General features: G+C 43.4%; 9 protein-coding genes across 9 annotated transcripts; 4 read left to right on the top strand and 5 right to left on the bottom strand.

The window, feature by feature from the left end:
- Positions 1-76: 76 nt before the first annotated feature.
- On the bottom strand, positions 77-2075 carry PEP7 (phosphatidylinositol-3-phosphate binding protein). Its single transcript, XM_020215480.1, has one exon. It carries the CDS (start codon positions 1929-1931, stop codon positions 105-107), a length of 1827 nt encoding a protein of 608 aa, XP_020069464.1. The 5' UTR covers positions 1932-2075; the 3' UTR covers positions 77-104.
- A 17-nt stretch (positions 2076-2092) lies between these two features.
- Positions 2093-5064, top strand: NMD2 (Nmd2p; the record flags this gene model as incomplete). Its single annotated transcript, XM_020216561.1, has 2 exons — positions 2093-2101; positions 2161-5064. 2 exons carry the CDS (start codon positions 2093-2095, stop codon positions 5062-5064), a joined length of 2913 nt encoding a protein of 970 aa, XP_020069463.1.
- PTC7 (type 2C protein phosphatase PTC7) lies at positions 4616-6093 on the bottom strand. Its single transcript, XM_020213181.1, has one exon. The coding sequence runs from the start codon at positions 5875-5877 to the stop codon at positions 5107-5109; it is 771 nt and encodes a 256-aa protein (XP_020069462.1). The 5' UTR covers positions 5878-6093; the 3' UTR covers positions 4616-5106.
- A 377-nt stretch (positions 6094-6470) lies between these two features.
- Positions 6471-7252, top strand: TIM11 (F1F0 ATP synthase subunit e). The gene is made up of 2 exons (XM_020215479.1): positions 6471-6556; positions 6615-7252. The coding sequence occupies exons 1-2, from the start codon at positions 6542-6544 to the stop codon at positions 6885-6887; spliced, it is 288 nt and encodes a 95-aa protein (XP_020069461.1). The 5' UTR covers positions 6471-6541; the 3' UTR covers positions 6888-7252.
- Positions 7220-8311, bottom strand: MRPL35 (mitochondrial 54S ribosomal protein mL38; the record flags this gene model as incomplete). The annotated part of the gene is made up of 1 exon (XM_020216560.1): positions 7220-8311. One exon carries the CDS (start codon positions 8309-8311, stop codon positions 7220-7222), a length of 1092 nt encoding a protein of 363 aa, XP_020069460.1.
- A 278-nt stretch (positions 8312-8589) lies between these two features.
- CYBJADRAFT_174277 (uncharacterized protein) lies at positions 8590-9297 on the bottom strand (the record flags this gene model as incomplete). The annotated part of the gene is made up of 1 exon (XM_020216559.1): positions 8590-9297. The coding sequence occupies one exon, from the start codon at positions 9295-9297 to the stop codon at positions 8590-8592; it is 708 nt and encodes a 235-aa protein (XP_020069459.1).
- Positions 9298-9482: 185 nt separating this feature from the next.
- ARC18 (Arc18p) lies at positions 9483-10575 on the bottom strand. The gene is made up of 2 exons (XM_020215478.1): positions 10150-10575; positions 9483-10083 (listed from the first exon to the last, which is right to left on the bottom strand). Exons 1-2 carry the CDS (start codon positions 10153-10155, stop codon positions 9559-9561), a joined length of 531 nt encoding a protein of 176 aa, XP_020069458.1. The 5' UTR covers positions 10156-10575; the 3' UTR covers positions 9483-9558.
- CYBJADRAFT_174275 (CNH-domain-containing protein) lies at positions 10538-15498 on the top strand (the record flags this gene model as incomplete). Its single annotated transcript, XM_020216558.1, has 2 exons — positions 10538-10588; positions 11173-15498. 2 exons carry the CDS (start codon positions 10538-10540, stop codon positions 15496-15498), a joined length of 4377 nt encoding a protein of 1458 aa, XP_020069457.1.
- A 608-nt stretch (positions 15499-16106) lies between these two features.
- ELO3 (fatty acid elongase ELO3) lies at positions 16107-17237 on the top strand. Its single transcript, XM_020215477.1, has one exon. It carries the CDS (start codon positions 16136-16138, stop codon positions 17141-17143), a length of 1008 nt encoding a protein of 335 aa, XP_020069456.1. The 5' UTR covers positions 16107-16135; the 3' UTR covers positions 17144-17237.
- The last annotated feature ends 27 nt before the right edge of the window (positions 17238-17264 follow it).

Below are 17264 nucleotides of genomic sequence, written 5' to 3'. Positions count from 1 at the left end.
TGATGTCCGGATGTTTCGTTGTATATCAAGAGCATCCGGACACCACCACTTAACATACCCTACATAGGCAGATAATGTCATTTTTAATCGTTACTTATATCTCTCTAAAACCCCTCTTCGCCTAATGTATTCTGTACTTGTTCGATCTGTCCATTCAGTTCTTTGAGATTGTCCTGGAGCATTGGTAATTCGTCAAATTTCCTCTGTTTTTTACAATTGGAAACCATCTCTTCAACTAAAAACCTTTGTTCTTGTAAAACCATCAACTCTTGACGACGTTGTTTAATCATTGTAACCTGTTCCCTTGTGTATTTAGGCTTGGACATGCCTTTATTATTCGAATTAGCTTCCAATTGGTGTAGTAGCTGAGGTAGTTGTTTTAAAGGTGCCATGTTCTCCTGAATGAACGTTGCACTTTCCACTTTGATGGCATGTTGTAACAGCTCTTCGTCTTTTGAGAGCCCTTCCAGTGCAATGATTTCCTTTGTGAACTTATCAAACGATGCAAAGGAGTCCACCAATCGTTTTCTTAGCCTTGAAGCCTCCTGAGTCAACGATTTGGATTTGTTTTGGTCAGTCTGCAACCTCTTTAAGATATCTTCAAACCTGGGCATCAACACTAAGATAGCTTTCTTAATGGATTGTTGATTATCAACTTTTTGTAACAAAGGAGTCAATGGACTCTTTAAGTCCCGTTGGAAGTTCCTCTTTTGGAACAGACAATCTTTACATTCTTTGCACATTCGAATCAGTGATTGGTTGTTCACCTTTGGAACGTCCAATAGCGTGGTCAAGTGTTCAACAGGGATCTCCATAGAGCACTGGGTTTGATTATCCCCACAAACAACACGACCACACAGACGACAGTGGTGTTTCCTTAAAGTAAACGAAAACTGTTGCAGGCATATAAAGCAGTTCAAGACATGAGAACCATCTTCCCAATTGACCAATTGTTGTTCCACTTCTCTCTTCTTACTGTTGATTCTGAAATTGAGGAAGTTGCTGTTAAATTCAGTAGAGTGGTACTCTCTATCTATCTTGTTGAGCATTGTAGACACGTTGATAACTCTTTTCTCCAATTTGTTTTGAAGCATATCTCTCTCGTCAACTTTCTTCTGTCGTAGAGTGGTAAACCTTTTAGTCAAGTCTTCATAAAGACCGTAATCGTTATAACCAGGCTTACCTTGGAAACAGTTGGTACAGCACCTGCTCCAAACTCCTTCATGGTCGTACTGTGCATTTTCGTTCAGTTTAACCTTGAAATCTGAATGTGAATTACAGAACAATAGTCCGCATTTACGACAATTCACTAGTCCATTCTTGATGTTCAGAGTCTTGTGACACTCAGTACACTTATCACGACCAGTGGGCCTCTGCCAGTGTGATCTCTTAACTGTGATCTCTGGCTGATTCGTCGATGTTGTTGTATTAGTAGATGGCTGTCCACTAGGCTCCGTACTCATGGAGAAGGAGTTGTTCGAGGAGTCAAACAAGTCCAAATTCACAAACTTTCTCGGTAGTGCAGTCTGGATCTTTGATCTGACCTCATTTGTCTTCTTTAACCACGACCTTAACTCCTCGTTAGGTGTAGTTAACAACGGTGATGGTGTATTGGTTCTCGGCATGGTCTTCATAGGTGTCGGGGTGCCATTATCACCAAACCCATGTTCGTCGTCCAAGTGTCTGTTCAATTGTAACAACGAGAGCATCTTCTCCGAGCAAATGGGACACGAGACATCTTCCATTTCAGCCTCTTTCGCCTTCTTATCACCAGCTATAGACAGGGTGTTGTGTCCATCATTGGGTATTAATACATCTGCTTTAAACGGCGATTGTAACTCCACAGACTCCACAACTTCGACATTGTCAATTGAATCAGTACTTGCACTGTCGTCGATTTCCTTAGCACCAATGATTCTTCCTCTTTTCATTGTCCTCGGGAATCTCCCCTTATCTCTCAGCCTGCGATGCCCCCCTTGTTCGTAGGCTGACGATATGTGTCCAACCTCGGGGGAACAGAAAATTTTCTATTTCCCATTGAACACATCGATGGCCTCACAACGAAGAACAGACCATAGAGAACTACAACGAGATGGAAGATGTGAGTGATACGACGAGTTCAATTGAAGCTGGAAACTAATAAACAGCATTGCTGGCAAGAACAGATCGAGAGATGAACTACGGATCCTGAACGAAAAGGCGTGGAACGGCGAGCTCTTCGAGCCAGAATCGCAAGACTCCTCGATGAAGAAGAATTCAGCCTTTGTTAAGAAGCTGCGTACCTCACTGACAAGAGATCAGCTGAAGTCTGTGATCAATGATGCCAATGCCCTGTCATTGAAGAAGTACCACGAGGAGCTGGTGATCTCCATGGATGAAGGACTATCATCATGCAAAGTACAAGATACCAATGCTGCAGTGGAGGTGGTGGGCTTGTTTCATAGAAGGTTCTGCTCGGACTTCACCCCACTACTGCTGACAAAGCTCCTGGAGAGGCTCAAGACCCCGAAGGATGATATCTCTGATGCGGAGGACAAGGAGAGAATCTCCCAGGTGAAATGTGTCCTGAGAGTGATTACAGAGTGTTATGACTTGGGCATATTTAGAAGCGCAGACGATGCCTCTGACGTTCCAGGCTTCATGGCCAAGAGATCATCAGACGGCCTCTTGGTTGCAATAATGAAGGAGATTCTGTCTTATAAGATGAACAAGACTTTGTCCATTGCAACTGTCTTCACAAAGAGGTTTATCTCTATAATTGAAGGTGATGATGCTCTGAGACAGTTGATGTGTTCGTATACGTCCAAGGCAGTCGAGAGAACAGAAGAACTAAACAGAAGAATATATCATCATGACAAGAAGAAGTTCAAGACTGAGATAAGAACAGGTAAGATGCTTGAAGAGGTTGAACAAAGAGGGAAAGAATTGAATGAACTGTTTGAAGTTTATAAATCTGCAGTGGACATCCTATGTCCTTTGTTGAAAGTAACACCACCAGAGTTCCCAGAGGTTGAAACGGGAGAGCAAGAAGAAGACGAGGCAACAGTGCTGGCAAAGGCTGATGGGGTTTGGGCGAACGAGGATGAAAGGAAATTCTATCAGTCTTTCCCAGAAATACCACAGGATTATATCGATGGTGCTAAAGACGATAAAGGCGTAGAGAAGGGAGAGCTGATGACCGAGTTCTTGACCAAGCTGGAAACCTCCTCATCCTTAAAGGAAGTTGATGAATGTGTAATGATGTTTTGGGAGTTTAAACTGACTAATAAGGCCTCGCTGAAAAGACTGTCAAAGCACATTACAACGAGCCAGGAGCTGTCAAACTTGAAAACTTATTCTAGATTCTTGAAGTCCAATCAAGTATTTCTACAGCCTTTCATTGATGAAGTTGTTGACTTCCTGGATAAAGGCTTTAGGTCTCAGATTTACCGTAACGGGTTGAATGTTAGAAACATAATGTTCTTCTCAGAGATGATGAAATTCGATCTAATACCACAGTACCTAATCTTTCACAAGATTAGATCATTGATATTGTCCTTGAACACCCCACATAACGTTGATATTCTCAACATCTTCTTTGAACTTTCTGGGAAGTATCTACTATACACACACACCAAGTTGATGAACGATATGATAAAGCTGTTGGAGGATAAAAGGATGGACTCTTCATTATCCTCTGCCACGAAGATGTCAATTGCCAACCTGTTTGTAATACTGAGACCACCGGCGGTGAAGACCTTACAGAAGCAAAATACCAAGGTGTATACACCGCAGCAGCTGTTCTTGAAGCATCTTATTAGAAATGAGCTCAATGTTCGGACAATTTCAAAGGTTTCACAAATAATAAAGAATGCCAACCTGCAAGATGAAAAGATCTTTGAGACATTGCTTAAACTACTCTCCAAACCTGAAAAGGTCAAGTATGAGAACATTTTACCATTGACAAGAGTCACCAGAATCGTCCCAAGTGGATTGAAAACCATCATCATTGATCAAGTTTTGGAGAATATCGTTAGGGATATGGAGATCAATGACTATAAGTTCAATAGAACCAGGGTTGCTCAGTGCACATATATGGCCATGATGTTAAACTGTGGTATAATTAAATTGGAGACTTTGAACGATCTGTTATTTAAGATATTGACGTTTGGACATCCAATGAACAACCCTGTGCCTGGTGTCTTTGTTGAATTAGATCCACCAGATGATTATATCCGCATAACGCTTGTTACTTGTATGTTACAAGAGCTTGAACCTACCAAACGTAATATTGATGCTTTCACACTCTTCCTACACTTTTTGGATTATTACACATGGACAAAGGATATGCCGTTGCCAAAGGACACCGAAATGAAACTCATGAGATGTTATAAGAGCTTCCAATTTGTTAAGGGCGATTCTTTGGTTGAATGTATTGATAAGTTGAGTAAAGCAGTGGAGGCAAGAAATTTCGTCTCAGAAGGTGGTGGAGTCGACTTACAAATCGAAGAAGAAGAAGATGATGATGACGATGATGAGGAGGAGGATGAAGATGAAGATGACGACGACGACGACGACGACGAAGACGATGAAGATGAGGAGGAGGAGGAGGAGGACGACGATGATGAGGAGGAAGAAGATCTTGATGAATTGGGAGATGTGGTTGATAACGAATCTGTTGGGTCGATAGAGGAAGCCGGCTCTGAAGGAAACGAAGGCAAGCTTAGCTACGAAGCGTATGAAGCCAAATTAAGAGAAGAGGAAGAGCTCAAACTGGAGCAAGACCTTGAAAGGGAATTTAAGAAGATGGTGTTTGAAAGCATGCACGCCAATAAGGCAGATAGAGCGAAGATTGACATTCCTCAGAACATTTCTATTTCATCGACAACACCACCTAAACCATCAAATTCTGATAAAGTTACATTTACACTGATCACCAAGAACGATAAATCAATGGGGACTCGAAACTTGTCAGTTCCAATGGACTCCAGAATTGCCACCAACGTTGCCAATGAAGACTCCAGAAGAAGAACAGAGAAGATGAAGTTGAACAATTACATCTTGAAATCGAACTATGATGATTGATAATCCGCACCAGTATTGTATAAGATTATAAACTGATGGTCATTATTGAACTTTTACCATAACCACTGTAATGTCATCCTCCTTACCACCAGAATAGAACTGCCCAGTTAATTGTGATAACTCTTGAGAGAATACAGAGGGGAAGTTCTCGTCTAAACTCAACGTATAAACGTTCTGTACAAACTTGGACGACAACTCTTCCAATGGCGTCTTTTCGTTGTCCTTTAAGTACAGTTCAATGTCCTTAACGTCAATGTTATCAATGACACCGTCAGTGGCAAATATCACTATATCGTCTTTTACAACGTTGAATTCATATTCGTCGGCGTCGTCCGGTTGGTCCATGATGAACCGTGAGCCCTTATTCTGTGTTTTTATCTCATTTGGAATGATCGCCAACTGATATGGAGTGTTGAAGCCATGTGTCTGAACCTTGGTCTCGGCAATCAATGAGCCCTGTCTGAACACACCACACCAAGAGTCCCCCAAATTGGCCACTTTCAGAGTGTTCTTTTCAAAGATCCCCAGGCAAGCAGTGGTGCCTCCAACTTTGACGATATCCTCATTTTGAATCTTATCGAATGCATGGTTCAAGAGCTGAACAGGTGATAGATGGTCACCTTTGGTGAATGACTCCTTCATAGAATTGCACAGTTCTCGGGATATCGCACTGGAATCGTACCCCAACTCGGCCCAACCACCAACACCATCTGCAACACCACATGCAAGTTTACTACCAGCTTTGGCTATGAAGTAGTTATCCTCACCAGACGGAGACTCTACTCTTTGCACCTTCATATGTCTACGCATCATCCTGTTATTCTCCTCTCTCTCCTTCGGCTGGAATGCAACAGATGCTTCGAATGGGAATGAGTCCACGTGTAAGCTCGAGGAGGACGAGGAGGATGACGACGATGACGTGGAAGACGAAAAGTGACGAGGTCTAATCACCTTTGTCTTGACAACAGCTGTGTTGAGTAATATGTGAGTAGTTAGACTTATTAGAATCACAAGCACGATGAACTTACTTCTTCTGATGGATGAGATGAACATGATACGTAATGCAATGAAGAACCAGAAGATGAGATGAGCCTCTCAAGATGAGCCTCTCAAGACATAATCAAAGGAAAGAAAAGAAACAAAAAAAATTAATTCACCATTATGGAATCTCGGCTAAAAAGTCCCAAAAATGTATGTGTAAGTATGCACACTATATAAATACGATTTAAAGCCCACATTAGGAAATACACCGCATTCAGAAACACAGTACCTGCCTCCTGGTTACCCTGCCACACCCGGACACCAGCCAATCAGAATCCGCTCAGACGGCGAACCACAAACAGAGCGAAAAAACTCCACCACCGAGGAAACACCAACTCGGCCTGTGTGGGTTTTTTTTTGTGTCTGGAAATTGAACGTTTGGGTAAACAAATCTGAAAGAACAGACAGGGAAACCACAACAACAAGAACATCAACAATGTCAACTGTTAACGTACGTGTGCCATTGTCGATCAGGCTGGCAGAGGCTCGAGTACTAACCATGAGATTAGGTCTTTAGATACACCGCTTTGGCTGCCGGTATCGTTTACGGTGCTTACCACACTTCCCAATTGAAGTCAGCTGCTGCTAAAGCTGAAGAGCAGAAGGCCTACAACGCTCAGGTTGCGTTGATTGCTGAGGCCAAGGCCAAGTACGCCGAGTTGCACAAGAAGCCAGAGGCTAAGACCGCCGCTTCTACCGATATCAAGGAGGTTAACTTTGATGACAAGGAGTTGGACTTTGCTAAGGTGATCCTCTCTGCTGTTGAGAAGCTGGAGTCTTGAGTGTGACCGCGGACAACTGAGATACGTAGAGACATCAGAAGGAGAGGGCATGAAGGATTGACCAGGTGTATAGAGACTTACTTTATTTGTTTATATTCCATTTTGAGGTGAAGATTGCTTTGACATTTCTCTATAACCTTCACATATACCGTTATTAGAAATAAGCAGGATCGTCACCGTCGTTATTATTATTATTGCTGTTATCAAAAGATGGAGGTACTGCTACACACGGGATTTCATCAAGAGTAAATGGCTTATGTTATATCTAAGAACAAAACAAAAAAACACTTATACTAGTGTGTGTATATACAAGGGTTCATATAGTATAGTCTTTACTTCATTCTTTTCTCACCTCTCACTTTGTGGAAGACGGTACCCTTTGGTAGCCCGTATAGCTCACGTACTTTCGAAACATTCAGATCCCATGTTGATCTCCACATGTGCGCACCAACAGCATTCAACGAGTTCACCTTGACGAATTCCCTAATGTTGAAGTCACGTTCAGTCAATTTGACGTTGATTGGTGCAGGTTGTCTAAAGACCCACACAACGAATCTCTGTGTTGGCAGGTTCTTCTCAGGAACAGGTGGTAAGTAGTCAATGAGTTCGTTAATGGAACCGTCATCTTCAAGCAAACGTCTCGGAGTGATGAAGTTGTCGTTATATTCCAGCTTCACGTTTGACAACCCCCATGAGATTTGTGTCTTGTACGTGTTGTTTGCGATATCAGCAACGTCAGGGTTCACAATCAGCACAGTGTACAGTTGGGTCTTGGTGTCAACTTGTTCCAACTCTTGAATCTTTATAGAAGGTGGGTACGCAGTCACATTCGATGACAGAACGGTACCTGGTTCAATCCAACGATTGACAGTTGTATGGTTCAAAAATTTCAGAGAAACAGGAACCTTTGGCTCAAAAGTTGGCAAAGTGTCCGGTATGGCGTGGAGTTGTTCCAATCTCTGCATCAACAACATCTGATCCTTCGATTCCCAGTCTTGTTTCAGCAATTCACGATACACAGGTTGTTCATAGTCAATATATTGTGGGTCGTTCTCCAGCTTGTCGTTGTAGGCAAAGTTGAATCTAACTTCTGGGTTGTTAATCTGGGCTTCAATCTCCAATTGTGTCTTGTTCTCATTGGAGGATTCAATCTTGTTATACAACTCCTGCGACTTGTCCCTCAGGTAGGCATACGAAACGTCAAACGCATCTTGTAGCCCAGATGGCGAGTTATATCTCAGTTTGAACTTCTTGGAGCTCAAACTTGGGGGACCTTCTTTGGATACACCGTTCAACAGTGAAGATCTGTACTTCGACGGAGCCTTGAATGCCCTTGGCTCGTTCTCCAAATTGGATGGCTTTGCCCATGTTTTATCCGCTGACTTGGCCGAAACTGATGATGTTGACTCAGCAACAGTGGCCATGAGTCGCTTGGAGCTTCCAAAACCACTACGAAGCATGCTTTAACGTGGTAGTCCTCTCAATAACAAACAATGAACTGTGTGAAATGAACAGAAAACATGTTTGACCGTGAAAAAAGTTCTCCGAGACAACAATTTTTCACGCCAAAGACCTTTCGGTAAGGGGACACATTGGATGTACGGGTGTTGATTCTAGGTGGGTGTTACTGGGGTAGTTGAGGTTGGAAAGAGTCAACAATGTTGTGATAAAGAGAAGTGTTTATCTGTGTAAGAGTATGTGATTATCTTCTTGTGAGTCTGTGGATACTCATCAGTGCACTTATTGCACCCATCAGCTTCTCTAACGCAGGATGGACTCTCCAACGGAACAGTTCGATGGAGACGAATCCCAAGTCGATGAGGGTACCAAGTAATTCCAACAATTCGTAGTTGATGTCTTTGGAAACCCCGTCAATTTCATCTCTGTATCTCTGTATTATGAGGTCCCTCAGCTTGTTCGATGGCGCACACATTTGGCATTTGGCCAGTTCCATGGAAACACTTGCTTTGAGTCTAACCAATCTGAGCAAGTTGAGTATGATCTTTCTCAAGCTTAATATGAGTGTGACGAACCAGACCTTGGAGGCGTGTAAGCTGATATTCTGTAGCCATTTGGACTGCTTACCGATTCCAAATTTTGTAACCAGATAGAGGTTGTCTAACAATGAAGTCACCGTTTCAAGCAACTCCACAAGGAAATCGCTCTTTTTCTGTTCCTGCTTATTCCCACGGATAAGCTGCCCCATGTATAGCATGCTCCGTATGAGTTGATGGCTTGACCTTCCTCGACCAACGGTATCTGGCACCGGCAATTGGAGAGACACATCCTTAGTGGTATTACAGCATCTGGCGAATTGAACGCTTGGTGAACGCATTAGGAGCTGTTGATTTGCCTGAATTGATACCACTTCGGATATCATCGAATCGATCTGTTTACCAGTCATTGACATTGCTCAACGGTGTACGCCCTGTATTTGCCGCAGGCTTCAAGAATAAGATAAAAGTGTTCTTCTCCTTCCCCCATAAAAATGGCCTTTGTTTATACCATTATAGAAACACCCGGACACCACGCTTAAGTACGATATCAGCTTTTACAAAGCCTTCTACTAATTAGCTAGAAATGGCTACAGTGGAACTGTTCCAACGTTGTCTAATTCCTTCCTCCACCTGTTTATTCTGTTTTTAATATTCTGCTAGAGTTCCAATCCAAATTATAACGATTTGTTCATGAATCTTCTTCTTGTAAATGCAAGCCAGTATTTACTAGGAGTGGATTGGCTCTCAACGTAGATTCGCTGTATCAACCTGGCACTAAGTTCTTGACGGAACTGTGTGAGGTAGCCCTTGAGTAAATCGTGCTCAGATCTGTCCCTTGGAGGTTGGTACAAAGAGTTCAAGGGGAAGTTCCCGTCACCTGGGATGGCAAAGTTTTCAAGCGATAAGTTTGTCAAAATCTTGGTAGCCTCTGAAGCCGAAGTAGATGGTGAAATTTTGGATAGACAATCAGAGACAAAGAGAATTCCGTAGATCAACACACGGTCGGCTGGCCCTTTGATTTCGAAGTTCTTGAAAAAGGAGTTTGCACGGAACAAGTCCAACACTTCATCAATAATATCGTAATCGGAGTCGCTTGGGTACGCAGGGCCTCTGAACTTGGTCTTTAGAGGTAAAAGGGAAAAGTTACCAACTAGTCTCTCATTCGAGGCTGGGTCCGAAAGGAACGTTGAGTGATATGCCTATTTCACACCGAGCTGTTAGGAATCCAACTAGGCACATTTGCAATTGACTTGGTAGATACTCACTGGCATATTGGCTTTGCTCTTGTTAACCTAAGACAGGCTCGAATTGAGAGAAAAGAGAACACCAACGGAGGGGGTGAGCTTCCGGTAAAGAAAAGTAACTAACTAAGTAACACCCCTTGGGAACCCGAGATTCGGTGGGGGAACCACCGGAACTCGGCGCTCTGTCAAACACTTCACGTGTAAAAAAGCAACAGTTCACTAAATCGGGATTTCGGGAAAAATTATTGTCCTGGAAACCCTGACCCATCACGGGCCCCACGAAAAGACACCGAACTAGACAAAGAAGGGCTTCTAAGTCAATTGTAGACGTAATTCTGTTGAATCCATACGAATTAACCACTGGATATAAGTAGAAAGAAGCAAAAGAGTGAATTATTTCAGCAAACCAATGCCAATCACAGCTTCTCTTCCCTCAAGACACAACCCTCCTCGTGCGGTAGTAGCTGACGGAGATAACATGGACGCTTTTCTCCCCCAGCACAGTTAACTCCTCGCCGTCTCTCGCTGCTCCGTCTGGTTTTCTCCCCCTACGCTTTCCGCACGGAATTGAGATTAAGCCCACTTCTTAGTAGCGAGCCCACGAGCCCCACAAGCTTGTACTTTTTTCCCGTCTCAGCTGGGCCTGGTGCTTTCCCACTGTTTACACTGCGCCAAACGTTTCATCTCTCTAATTTTAGCCTGTGCGTATTAGGAGAAAAATTGAAGAAACAAGGAAAAGGGCAGAATTGAAAAAACAAACCACAAAAACGGTGAAATACCAAAGGTACACAGGGGAACCCTCAACAATCAAAACAGAACACAACACAGGAACAAAACATTGATAAAGCTGACATAAACGCTTGTACTATACTACTGTCTCTTTACCATTGGTGCATTCTCATTGTTTCTAGTGTTTTTTTGCTTTGTGCATCTTGTTTATTTGGCTCTTTCCTGTTACCGCTTTCTTTCTATCACGGTGCTTATCAGGAGCGTGGGCTCTGAGTTGCTATACTTTGGACAAGAAGACATAAACACAAGTGACAGTACAAGATGTCTGGGTTTGAAAGGGATGACCTCTTCAGCGACATCTTTGGCAACAAGAGGCCGAGCGACGAGTCGCAGAGGACCTCTGCTTCTCAACAGACGGCTCCGAAACAAGGACAGACGAGTACCGCAGCAAACATCAACAATGGCAACAGTGGGTCGAGGCCAACTTTGGACCCATTTGTTGTCGGCGAATCACTGAACAATTTCAATGAGAGATTTTTCAATGAGACGGTGATCAACAATGATGGTCACCAACAGTACGATGGCCGTGTACAATCTGGCGGCAGACAACAGCAACAACAACAGCAACAACAGCAACATCATCAACAGTATCATCAACAACAACAATATCATCAACAACAACGTCACCAACAACACCAACAACACCAACACCAACGTGAAAACGTTTTGCCTGGTGCTGTAAGGTATCCATCTTCTTCAAGCTTGAATCAGCAACAAATCTACGGGAGACAGGGACAGCAACAATTTCAACAAGCTCCACTCCAACAGCAACAAGTTCCGATCCAACAGCGCCCACAGCAATATCACACACAGCAACAAGCTGCATATCGACTTCAGCATCCTGCACAAGCTCAACAGATTGATGTACAAACACAGAGACAGGAACAGAGACAAGGACAAGGACAGCATCACTATCAACACATTCATGAACATCCGCATAACCAGCAGAGGGTACTTCATCAGCATGTATCACCACCACCAAATATACACCGAAAACCACCATCATCGATGGAGAATTTGCACCAACAACAGCAGGTTCCATTGCCACCGCATTTGCAACAGCAGGTTAGTTATAACGGTGCGTCATCACAGGGACAAGTCAATCCAATGAGACAACTACCACCACAGCAACAAAATATGAAACCAGCTACTGCACCGCCTATAGGGTTACAAGCTTCAAAACCTCCAGTTGCAAGTATCGGACCTCCACAAGTTGCTTCACAGATACCTGCTCAAGTACCAGTGCAGCAACAACAACAACCACAACAGCGGTCCTTTAGTTTGCAAGGTGCACCTCAAATTATGCCAAGTAGAATAACAGATCCAGTGAAGAGAATTCCACAACCAATTGCAACAGATGTGGCTCATCATCAAGAGAGGTATTCTGGTGGAGCTTCACCAACTACAAAGTCTAGTACTCGCTCACCAATATTGCAACAGGGGATAAACTTGTTGACAAGAAATTCAAAGACTTCTCCTTCACTAACAACGCAGGCTTCATTCTCATCACAACAACAGCAACAATTAGTTCAATCACAAGCAAACGGGAACCCCCAAAGTCCTACGAGGACCATGTCTTTGAACTCTACTTTCCTTTCGTCGTTTCGTTCATCTGATAACATGCATAGCCAGTCTTCAAAGCACCACCCTCAAAACTTGGCAAAGAAGACTTCAAGTGGACGTATCATACCTCAGAAGTTTGACATGTCGAACGGCTCAAATACCGGATTGGGATTAAAATCAAGATCATTGAGTAACATTGCAAAAGTTCGTCGCCTAAGCTCCACAACTTCTTTAAGTTCCAAGAGAGTTTCTTCACAAAATTCTATGAGTTCAAGAACAGTGGTTACAACGGCTTCTCGCCCTCCGAGAGTTTATCCTGCAATGTTATCGAGAGTTGCAACGATGTTTAAAAAGGTCATTGTACTCTCGCAGCACAACATTGGTGGATTGGAATACCGTGACTCGTTTACAGGTTCTGAGGCTGTTGATGCTATTGCGCTAATCATTCGTACAACAGATCGTAATCTCGCGTTGTTACTTGGAAGAGCGCTTGATGCACAGAAATTCTTCCATGATGTTACATATGAGCACAGATTGAGAGATTCCAATTCGGAGGTTTATCAATTTGATGAGGTTTATGTTTCATCCCCGCAGTTGGATCGTTCTTCTGCTTCTTTTGCCAGCGACTCACAACAAAGCTTATCAACAACATTGGGCCCAACAACAGATAATGAACAACAGTCAACACCAGATCTTGAAGCAAATGTCAATGGTGTTTTCACTCTGTTAACAGAGTGTTACTCACCAACCTGCACGCGCGACTCACTTTGTTATTCTATTGCCTGCCCAAGAAGATTGGAACAACAGGCCCGTCTCAATATGAAGCCACAAGGCGGGTTGAAACGCAACGAGTCTCACGCATCATTGCACGAAGACGAAGAGAAGAAACAATTGTGGTCTCACACTGTTCCTCAAAAGTTACTAGAATCTTTGGATAAGAAGGAAATTAAACGCCAGGAACTGATCTATGAGATTGTATCAACCGAGAGAACATTTGTCAGAAACTTGGAATACATTCGTGATTTTTGGATACGCCCATTACGTGAATCAAACATCATCCCAGTATCTGAACGTGAGAAGTTCATCCGCACAGTGTTTTTCAACGTTATTGATATCTTGAATGTGGCCACGAGATTCCGTGATGCGTTAGTGAGAAGACAACAGTTAAAACCCGTTGTTGAGAACATTGGAGATATCTTCTTGGAGTTTATACCGTATTTTGAACCATTCATATCGTACAATGCTGGTCAATGTTTTGCCAAATACGAACTCGAACGTCAAAAGGCTGCAAATCCGTTGTTCAAAAGATTTATCGAAGAAACTGAGAGATTGCCCGAATCGAACCGTTTGAACATTTCTTCATATTTGTCACAGGCCACAACGCGTACGGTGCGTTATAACTTGTTATTGAGAGATGTTATCAAGAACACTAGGGAGGATTCAATTGATCTATCCGATTTGAAACGTGCTTCAGATCAGATCCTGAAACTTTTGGAACGTATCAACGTAAAGGTTGGTAAAGCTGAAGACCGCCATGCTTTAATCCTGCTGAAACAGCGACTGGTCTTTAGACCTGGTGAATACGTTGATCTCAAATTGGGAGCTGATAACCGTAAGATCATGTATACGGCACCGTTGAAACGTAAGAACCAAGAGAAGGATAGTCAGGGTGATATTCAAGTCTATCTGTTGGACCATGTGTTACTCTTTGTGAGAGTTAAAGTTATCAATAAGAGGGAACAGCACAAAGTTTTCCAACGCCCAATACCACTTCCGTTATTGTTTGTCTCCAGCAGCGAGGAAATGCCATCTCTAAGACCGTATATGAAGAGACCTGGTGCTTATGCGCATGTTCTTTCACAGCCAAGTTTCAATGAGACAAAGAATGCCATCTCGTTTGCATACGTGGGACGTCGTGGTTACGAACTGACCCTTTATGGTGCCACTGGTTCTGCACAGGAATCTTTAATATCAGTTATAGAGCAACAACAGAGAAAATTGCTGGAGCAGAATGACATTTTCACCCTAACCTCACTTGGAGAGCGTATGTTTGACATATCTAACAAGATCAATTGTCTGGTACCATATGATGGTGGACGTAAATTGCTATACGGTAGCGATTCTGGTGTCTATACTAGTGAGGTCATTCGTACAAAAGATGGCAAGAGACAGGTGACGAAACCTGTCAAGGTTATATCAAAAGTCAACGTTACTCAACTGGAAGTTTTAGAAGAGTATCAGACGTTGTTGGCGTTAGCAGATAAGAAGTTATATGCCTGGCCATTGGAAATTTTAACATCACAGGACAAGAAAACCGGCAAGGAGATCATGTCCCATGTTAGTTTTTTCAAAGTTGGTGTTTGTGGTGGACGTATGCTCGTTGTTGCTGCGAAGAGTGATTTGATTCGTGTATTCGAACCAACCGATCCATTTTCTAAGAAGATGAGTAAGAAGAAGTTCAAGAACGAGACTAGGGAGTTCCATTTCAGCTCCGAACCTGTTAGTATCTCATTCTTGAAGACAAGATTGATCGTTGGGTGCACCAAAGGGTTTGAAATTGTTTCTCTTAACGATGGTAGAATCGAGGGTATACTGGATCCTGCTGATACATCGTTGGACTTCATCACGAACCGTGAAGGCTTAAAACCGCTGGCAATCCATCGTATCAGTTCCAACTTCCTGTTGTCGTACTCCGATTTTTCATTCTTCATCAACAAGAATGGATGGAGAACTAGAAGTGACTGGATGATCAACTGGGAAGGCATCCCACAATCCTTTGCACTGTGGTATCCTTATCTCTTAGCATTTGAGCCTAATTTCATTGAGATTAGACACACAGAGACTGGCGAGCTACTGCGTGTCATTCTGGGCGAGAACATTCGTCTTCTACACATGGGATCACAGGAGATCCTCTATGCCTACGAAGATGAACGTGGTTACGACGTTGTTGCATCTCTAGACTTTTGGGATAAAGGCAACAAGAAGGAGAAACTCTGCGATATCACTGAGGAGGTATGATCTCTTCGCAGATGGGCTGTTTCTTCCTCATTTCTAGAAGGTATACAAAATTCAACCCGGCATGTTCATCATTTTTACTACTAACAGTTGTAGCTTGCTGACAACGCTCCCCCAAACAACCACCTCGCTGCCTTCTTGGTGTGTAAAGGTCGTGACGCTATTCGCGGAGTTCATGCGTAAGGGTTCTCTGTAAGCGTACGCTCCGGCAGGGCCCCTATACCACCACAGAATCCAGCTCTTTAGACCTACAACGAAACTACACACAACACACAGGCCTGTCCGTCACGCTTGAACTGAGTATAAAGACGACTAACGTACAGCAGAACTTTCCAAGCCAAAAGCTGAGGAAATCAAAACTGCAACGCGTTTGTTATTAAAATCTTCTCAGGGACTTTTTTTGCTTGGTCTCGTCGTAATTTTTTAGCCTCGGCCTGAGCAACTGGAAATTTCCGTTGGGTAAAATTTCCTCCCGTCGCGCGCGGTTTTGGAGCCCCTAAAATTTCCTCTCCGGCCGTTGCGCAGTTTCTGTGCTGTTTGTTGTGTCTTTTTTTCTAACTTTCTCGAACTTTTCACTTTTTCTTCCCTTTCCTTCCCTTTGTGGGATTCAGCACAGATCGAAAACAAGAGCCCAGACACCATGGAAATGGAAATGGAAGTTGAGGCAGCGGCCGCTGCCTCATTCATTGAGATTGTTGAGGATGTAGCACCGGGGTATTTATCCTATATCAACGCGAACACGCCGGCATTCTTCCAAGTTGGAGTTCCTTCCATAAAGAGACCGTTTGGAGTCCACCTTTGGCCGTTGTTCAACCAGCTCGTGTCCACCATCAGTGGTGGTAAGTTTGTGCCGGATGAGTTCCACTACGTTGAGGGCGAGACGTTCATGAGCACACCGTTCGAAGTTGCTGTTGTTATTGGGTTGTACTACTTCATCATCACCTTTGGACAAGTTGTCTTCAAGAACTTGACGGCCTGGAAGCTTAACTATCCATTCCAGCTGCACAATTTGGTGTTGACCACTGTTTCCGGAGTGCTGTTGGCTCTGCTGTTTGAACAGATCTTCCCGATTGTTGTGGAGCACGGTGTGTTGTACTCCGTGTGCTCTCCAAACTCGTGGTACCAGAAAGTTGTTGTCATTTACTACTTGAACTACTTGACCAAATACCTCGAATTTGTCGATACCTTCTTCCTCGTTGTTAAGAAGAAGAAGATCATCTTCTTGCACGCCTACCACCACGGTGCCACTGCTTTGCTCTGTTACATCCAGTTGAACGGTGAAACGTCCGTGTCATGGGTCCCAATCCTGTTGAACTTGGGTGTCCACGTCATCATGTACTGGTACTATTTCCTCGCTGCCAGAGGCATCAGGGTCTGGTGGAAGCAATGGATCACCAGATTCCAAATCATTCAATTCATCTTGGACTTGATCTTTGTCTATTCCACCACATACACCTTCTACGCCGACAAGTACTCTCGTGAGTGGGGCATCTGGATTCCAAACATGGGTACCTGTTATGGAACCCCATTTGCTGCCAGCACCGGATGTTTGATCTTGTCCAGTTACTTGGTGTTGTTCATCATGTTCTACATCAGTATCTACAAGAAGACACCAGCGGCCAAGAAGGATTCTAAGAAGACCAAATAGATCGATTAGACGACGCTTCCTGTCCCAAATATACAAAAAGAAGCAAAGCACTTATACATATTGATGGTGTAATAATAATGTAATAATCTCGCAACGATGGCTGTAGGCTGGTGCTGCGTAG

The sequence above is a fragment of the Cyberlindnera jadinii genome (genome assembly GCF_001661405.1).
Source record: "Cyberlindnera jadinii NRRL Y-1542 unplaced genomic scaffold CYBJAscaffold_11, whole genome shotgun sequence".
Lineage (NCBI taxonomy): Eukaryota > Fungi > Ascomycota > Saccharomycetes > Phaffomycetales > Wickerhamomycetaceae > Williopsis > Williopsis jadinii.
The sequence above is the reverse complement of the archived record's forward strand: the minus strand, read 5'-3'. Positions and strand labels throughout refer to the sequence as shown.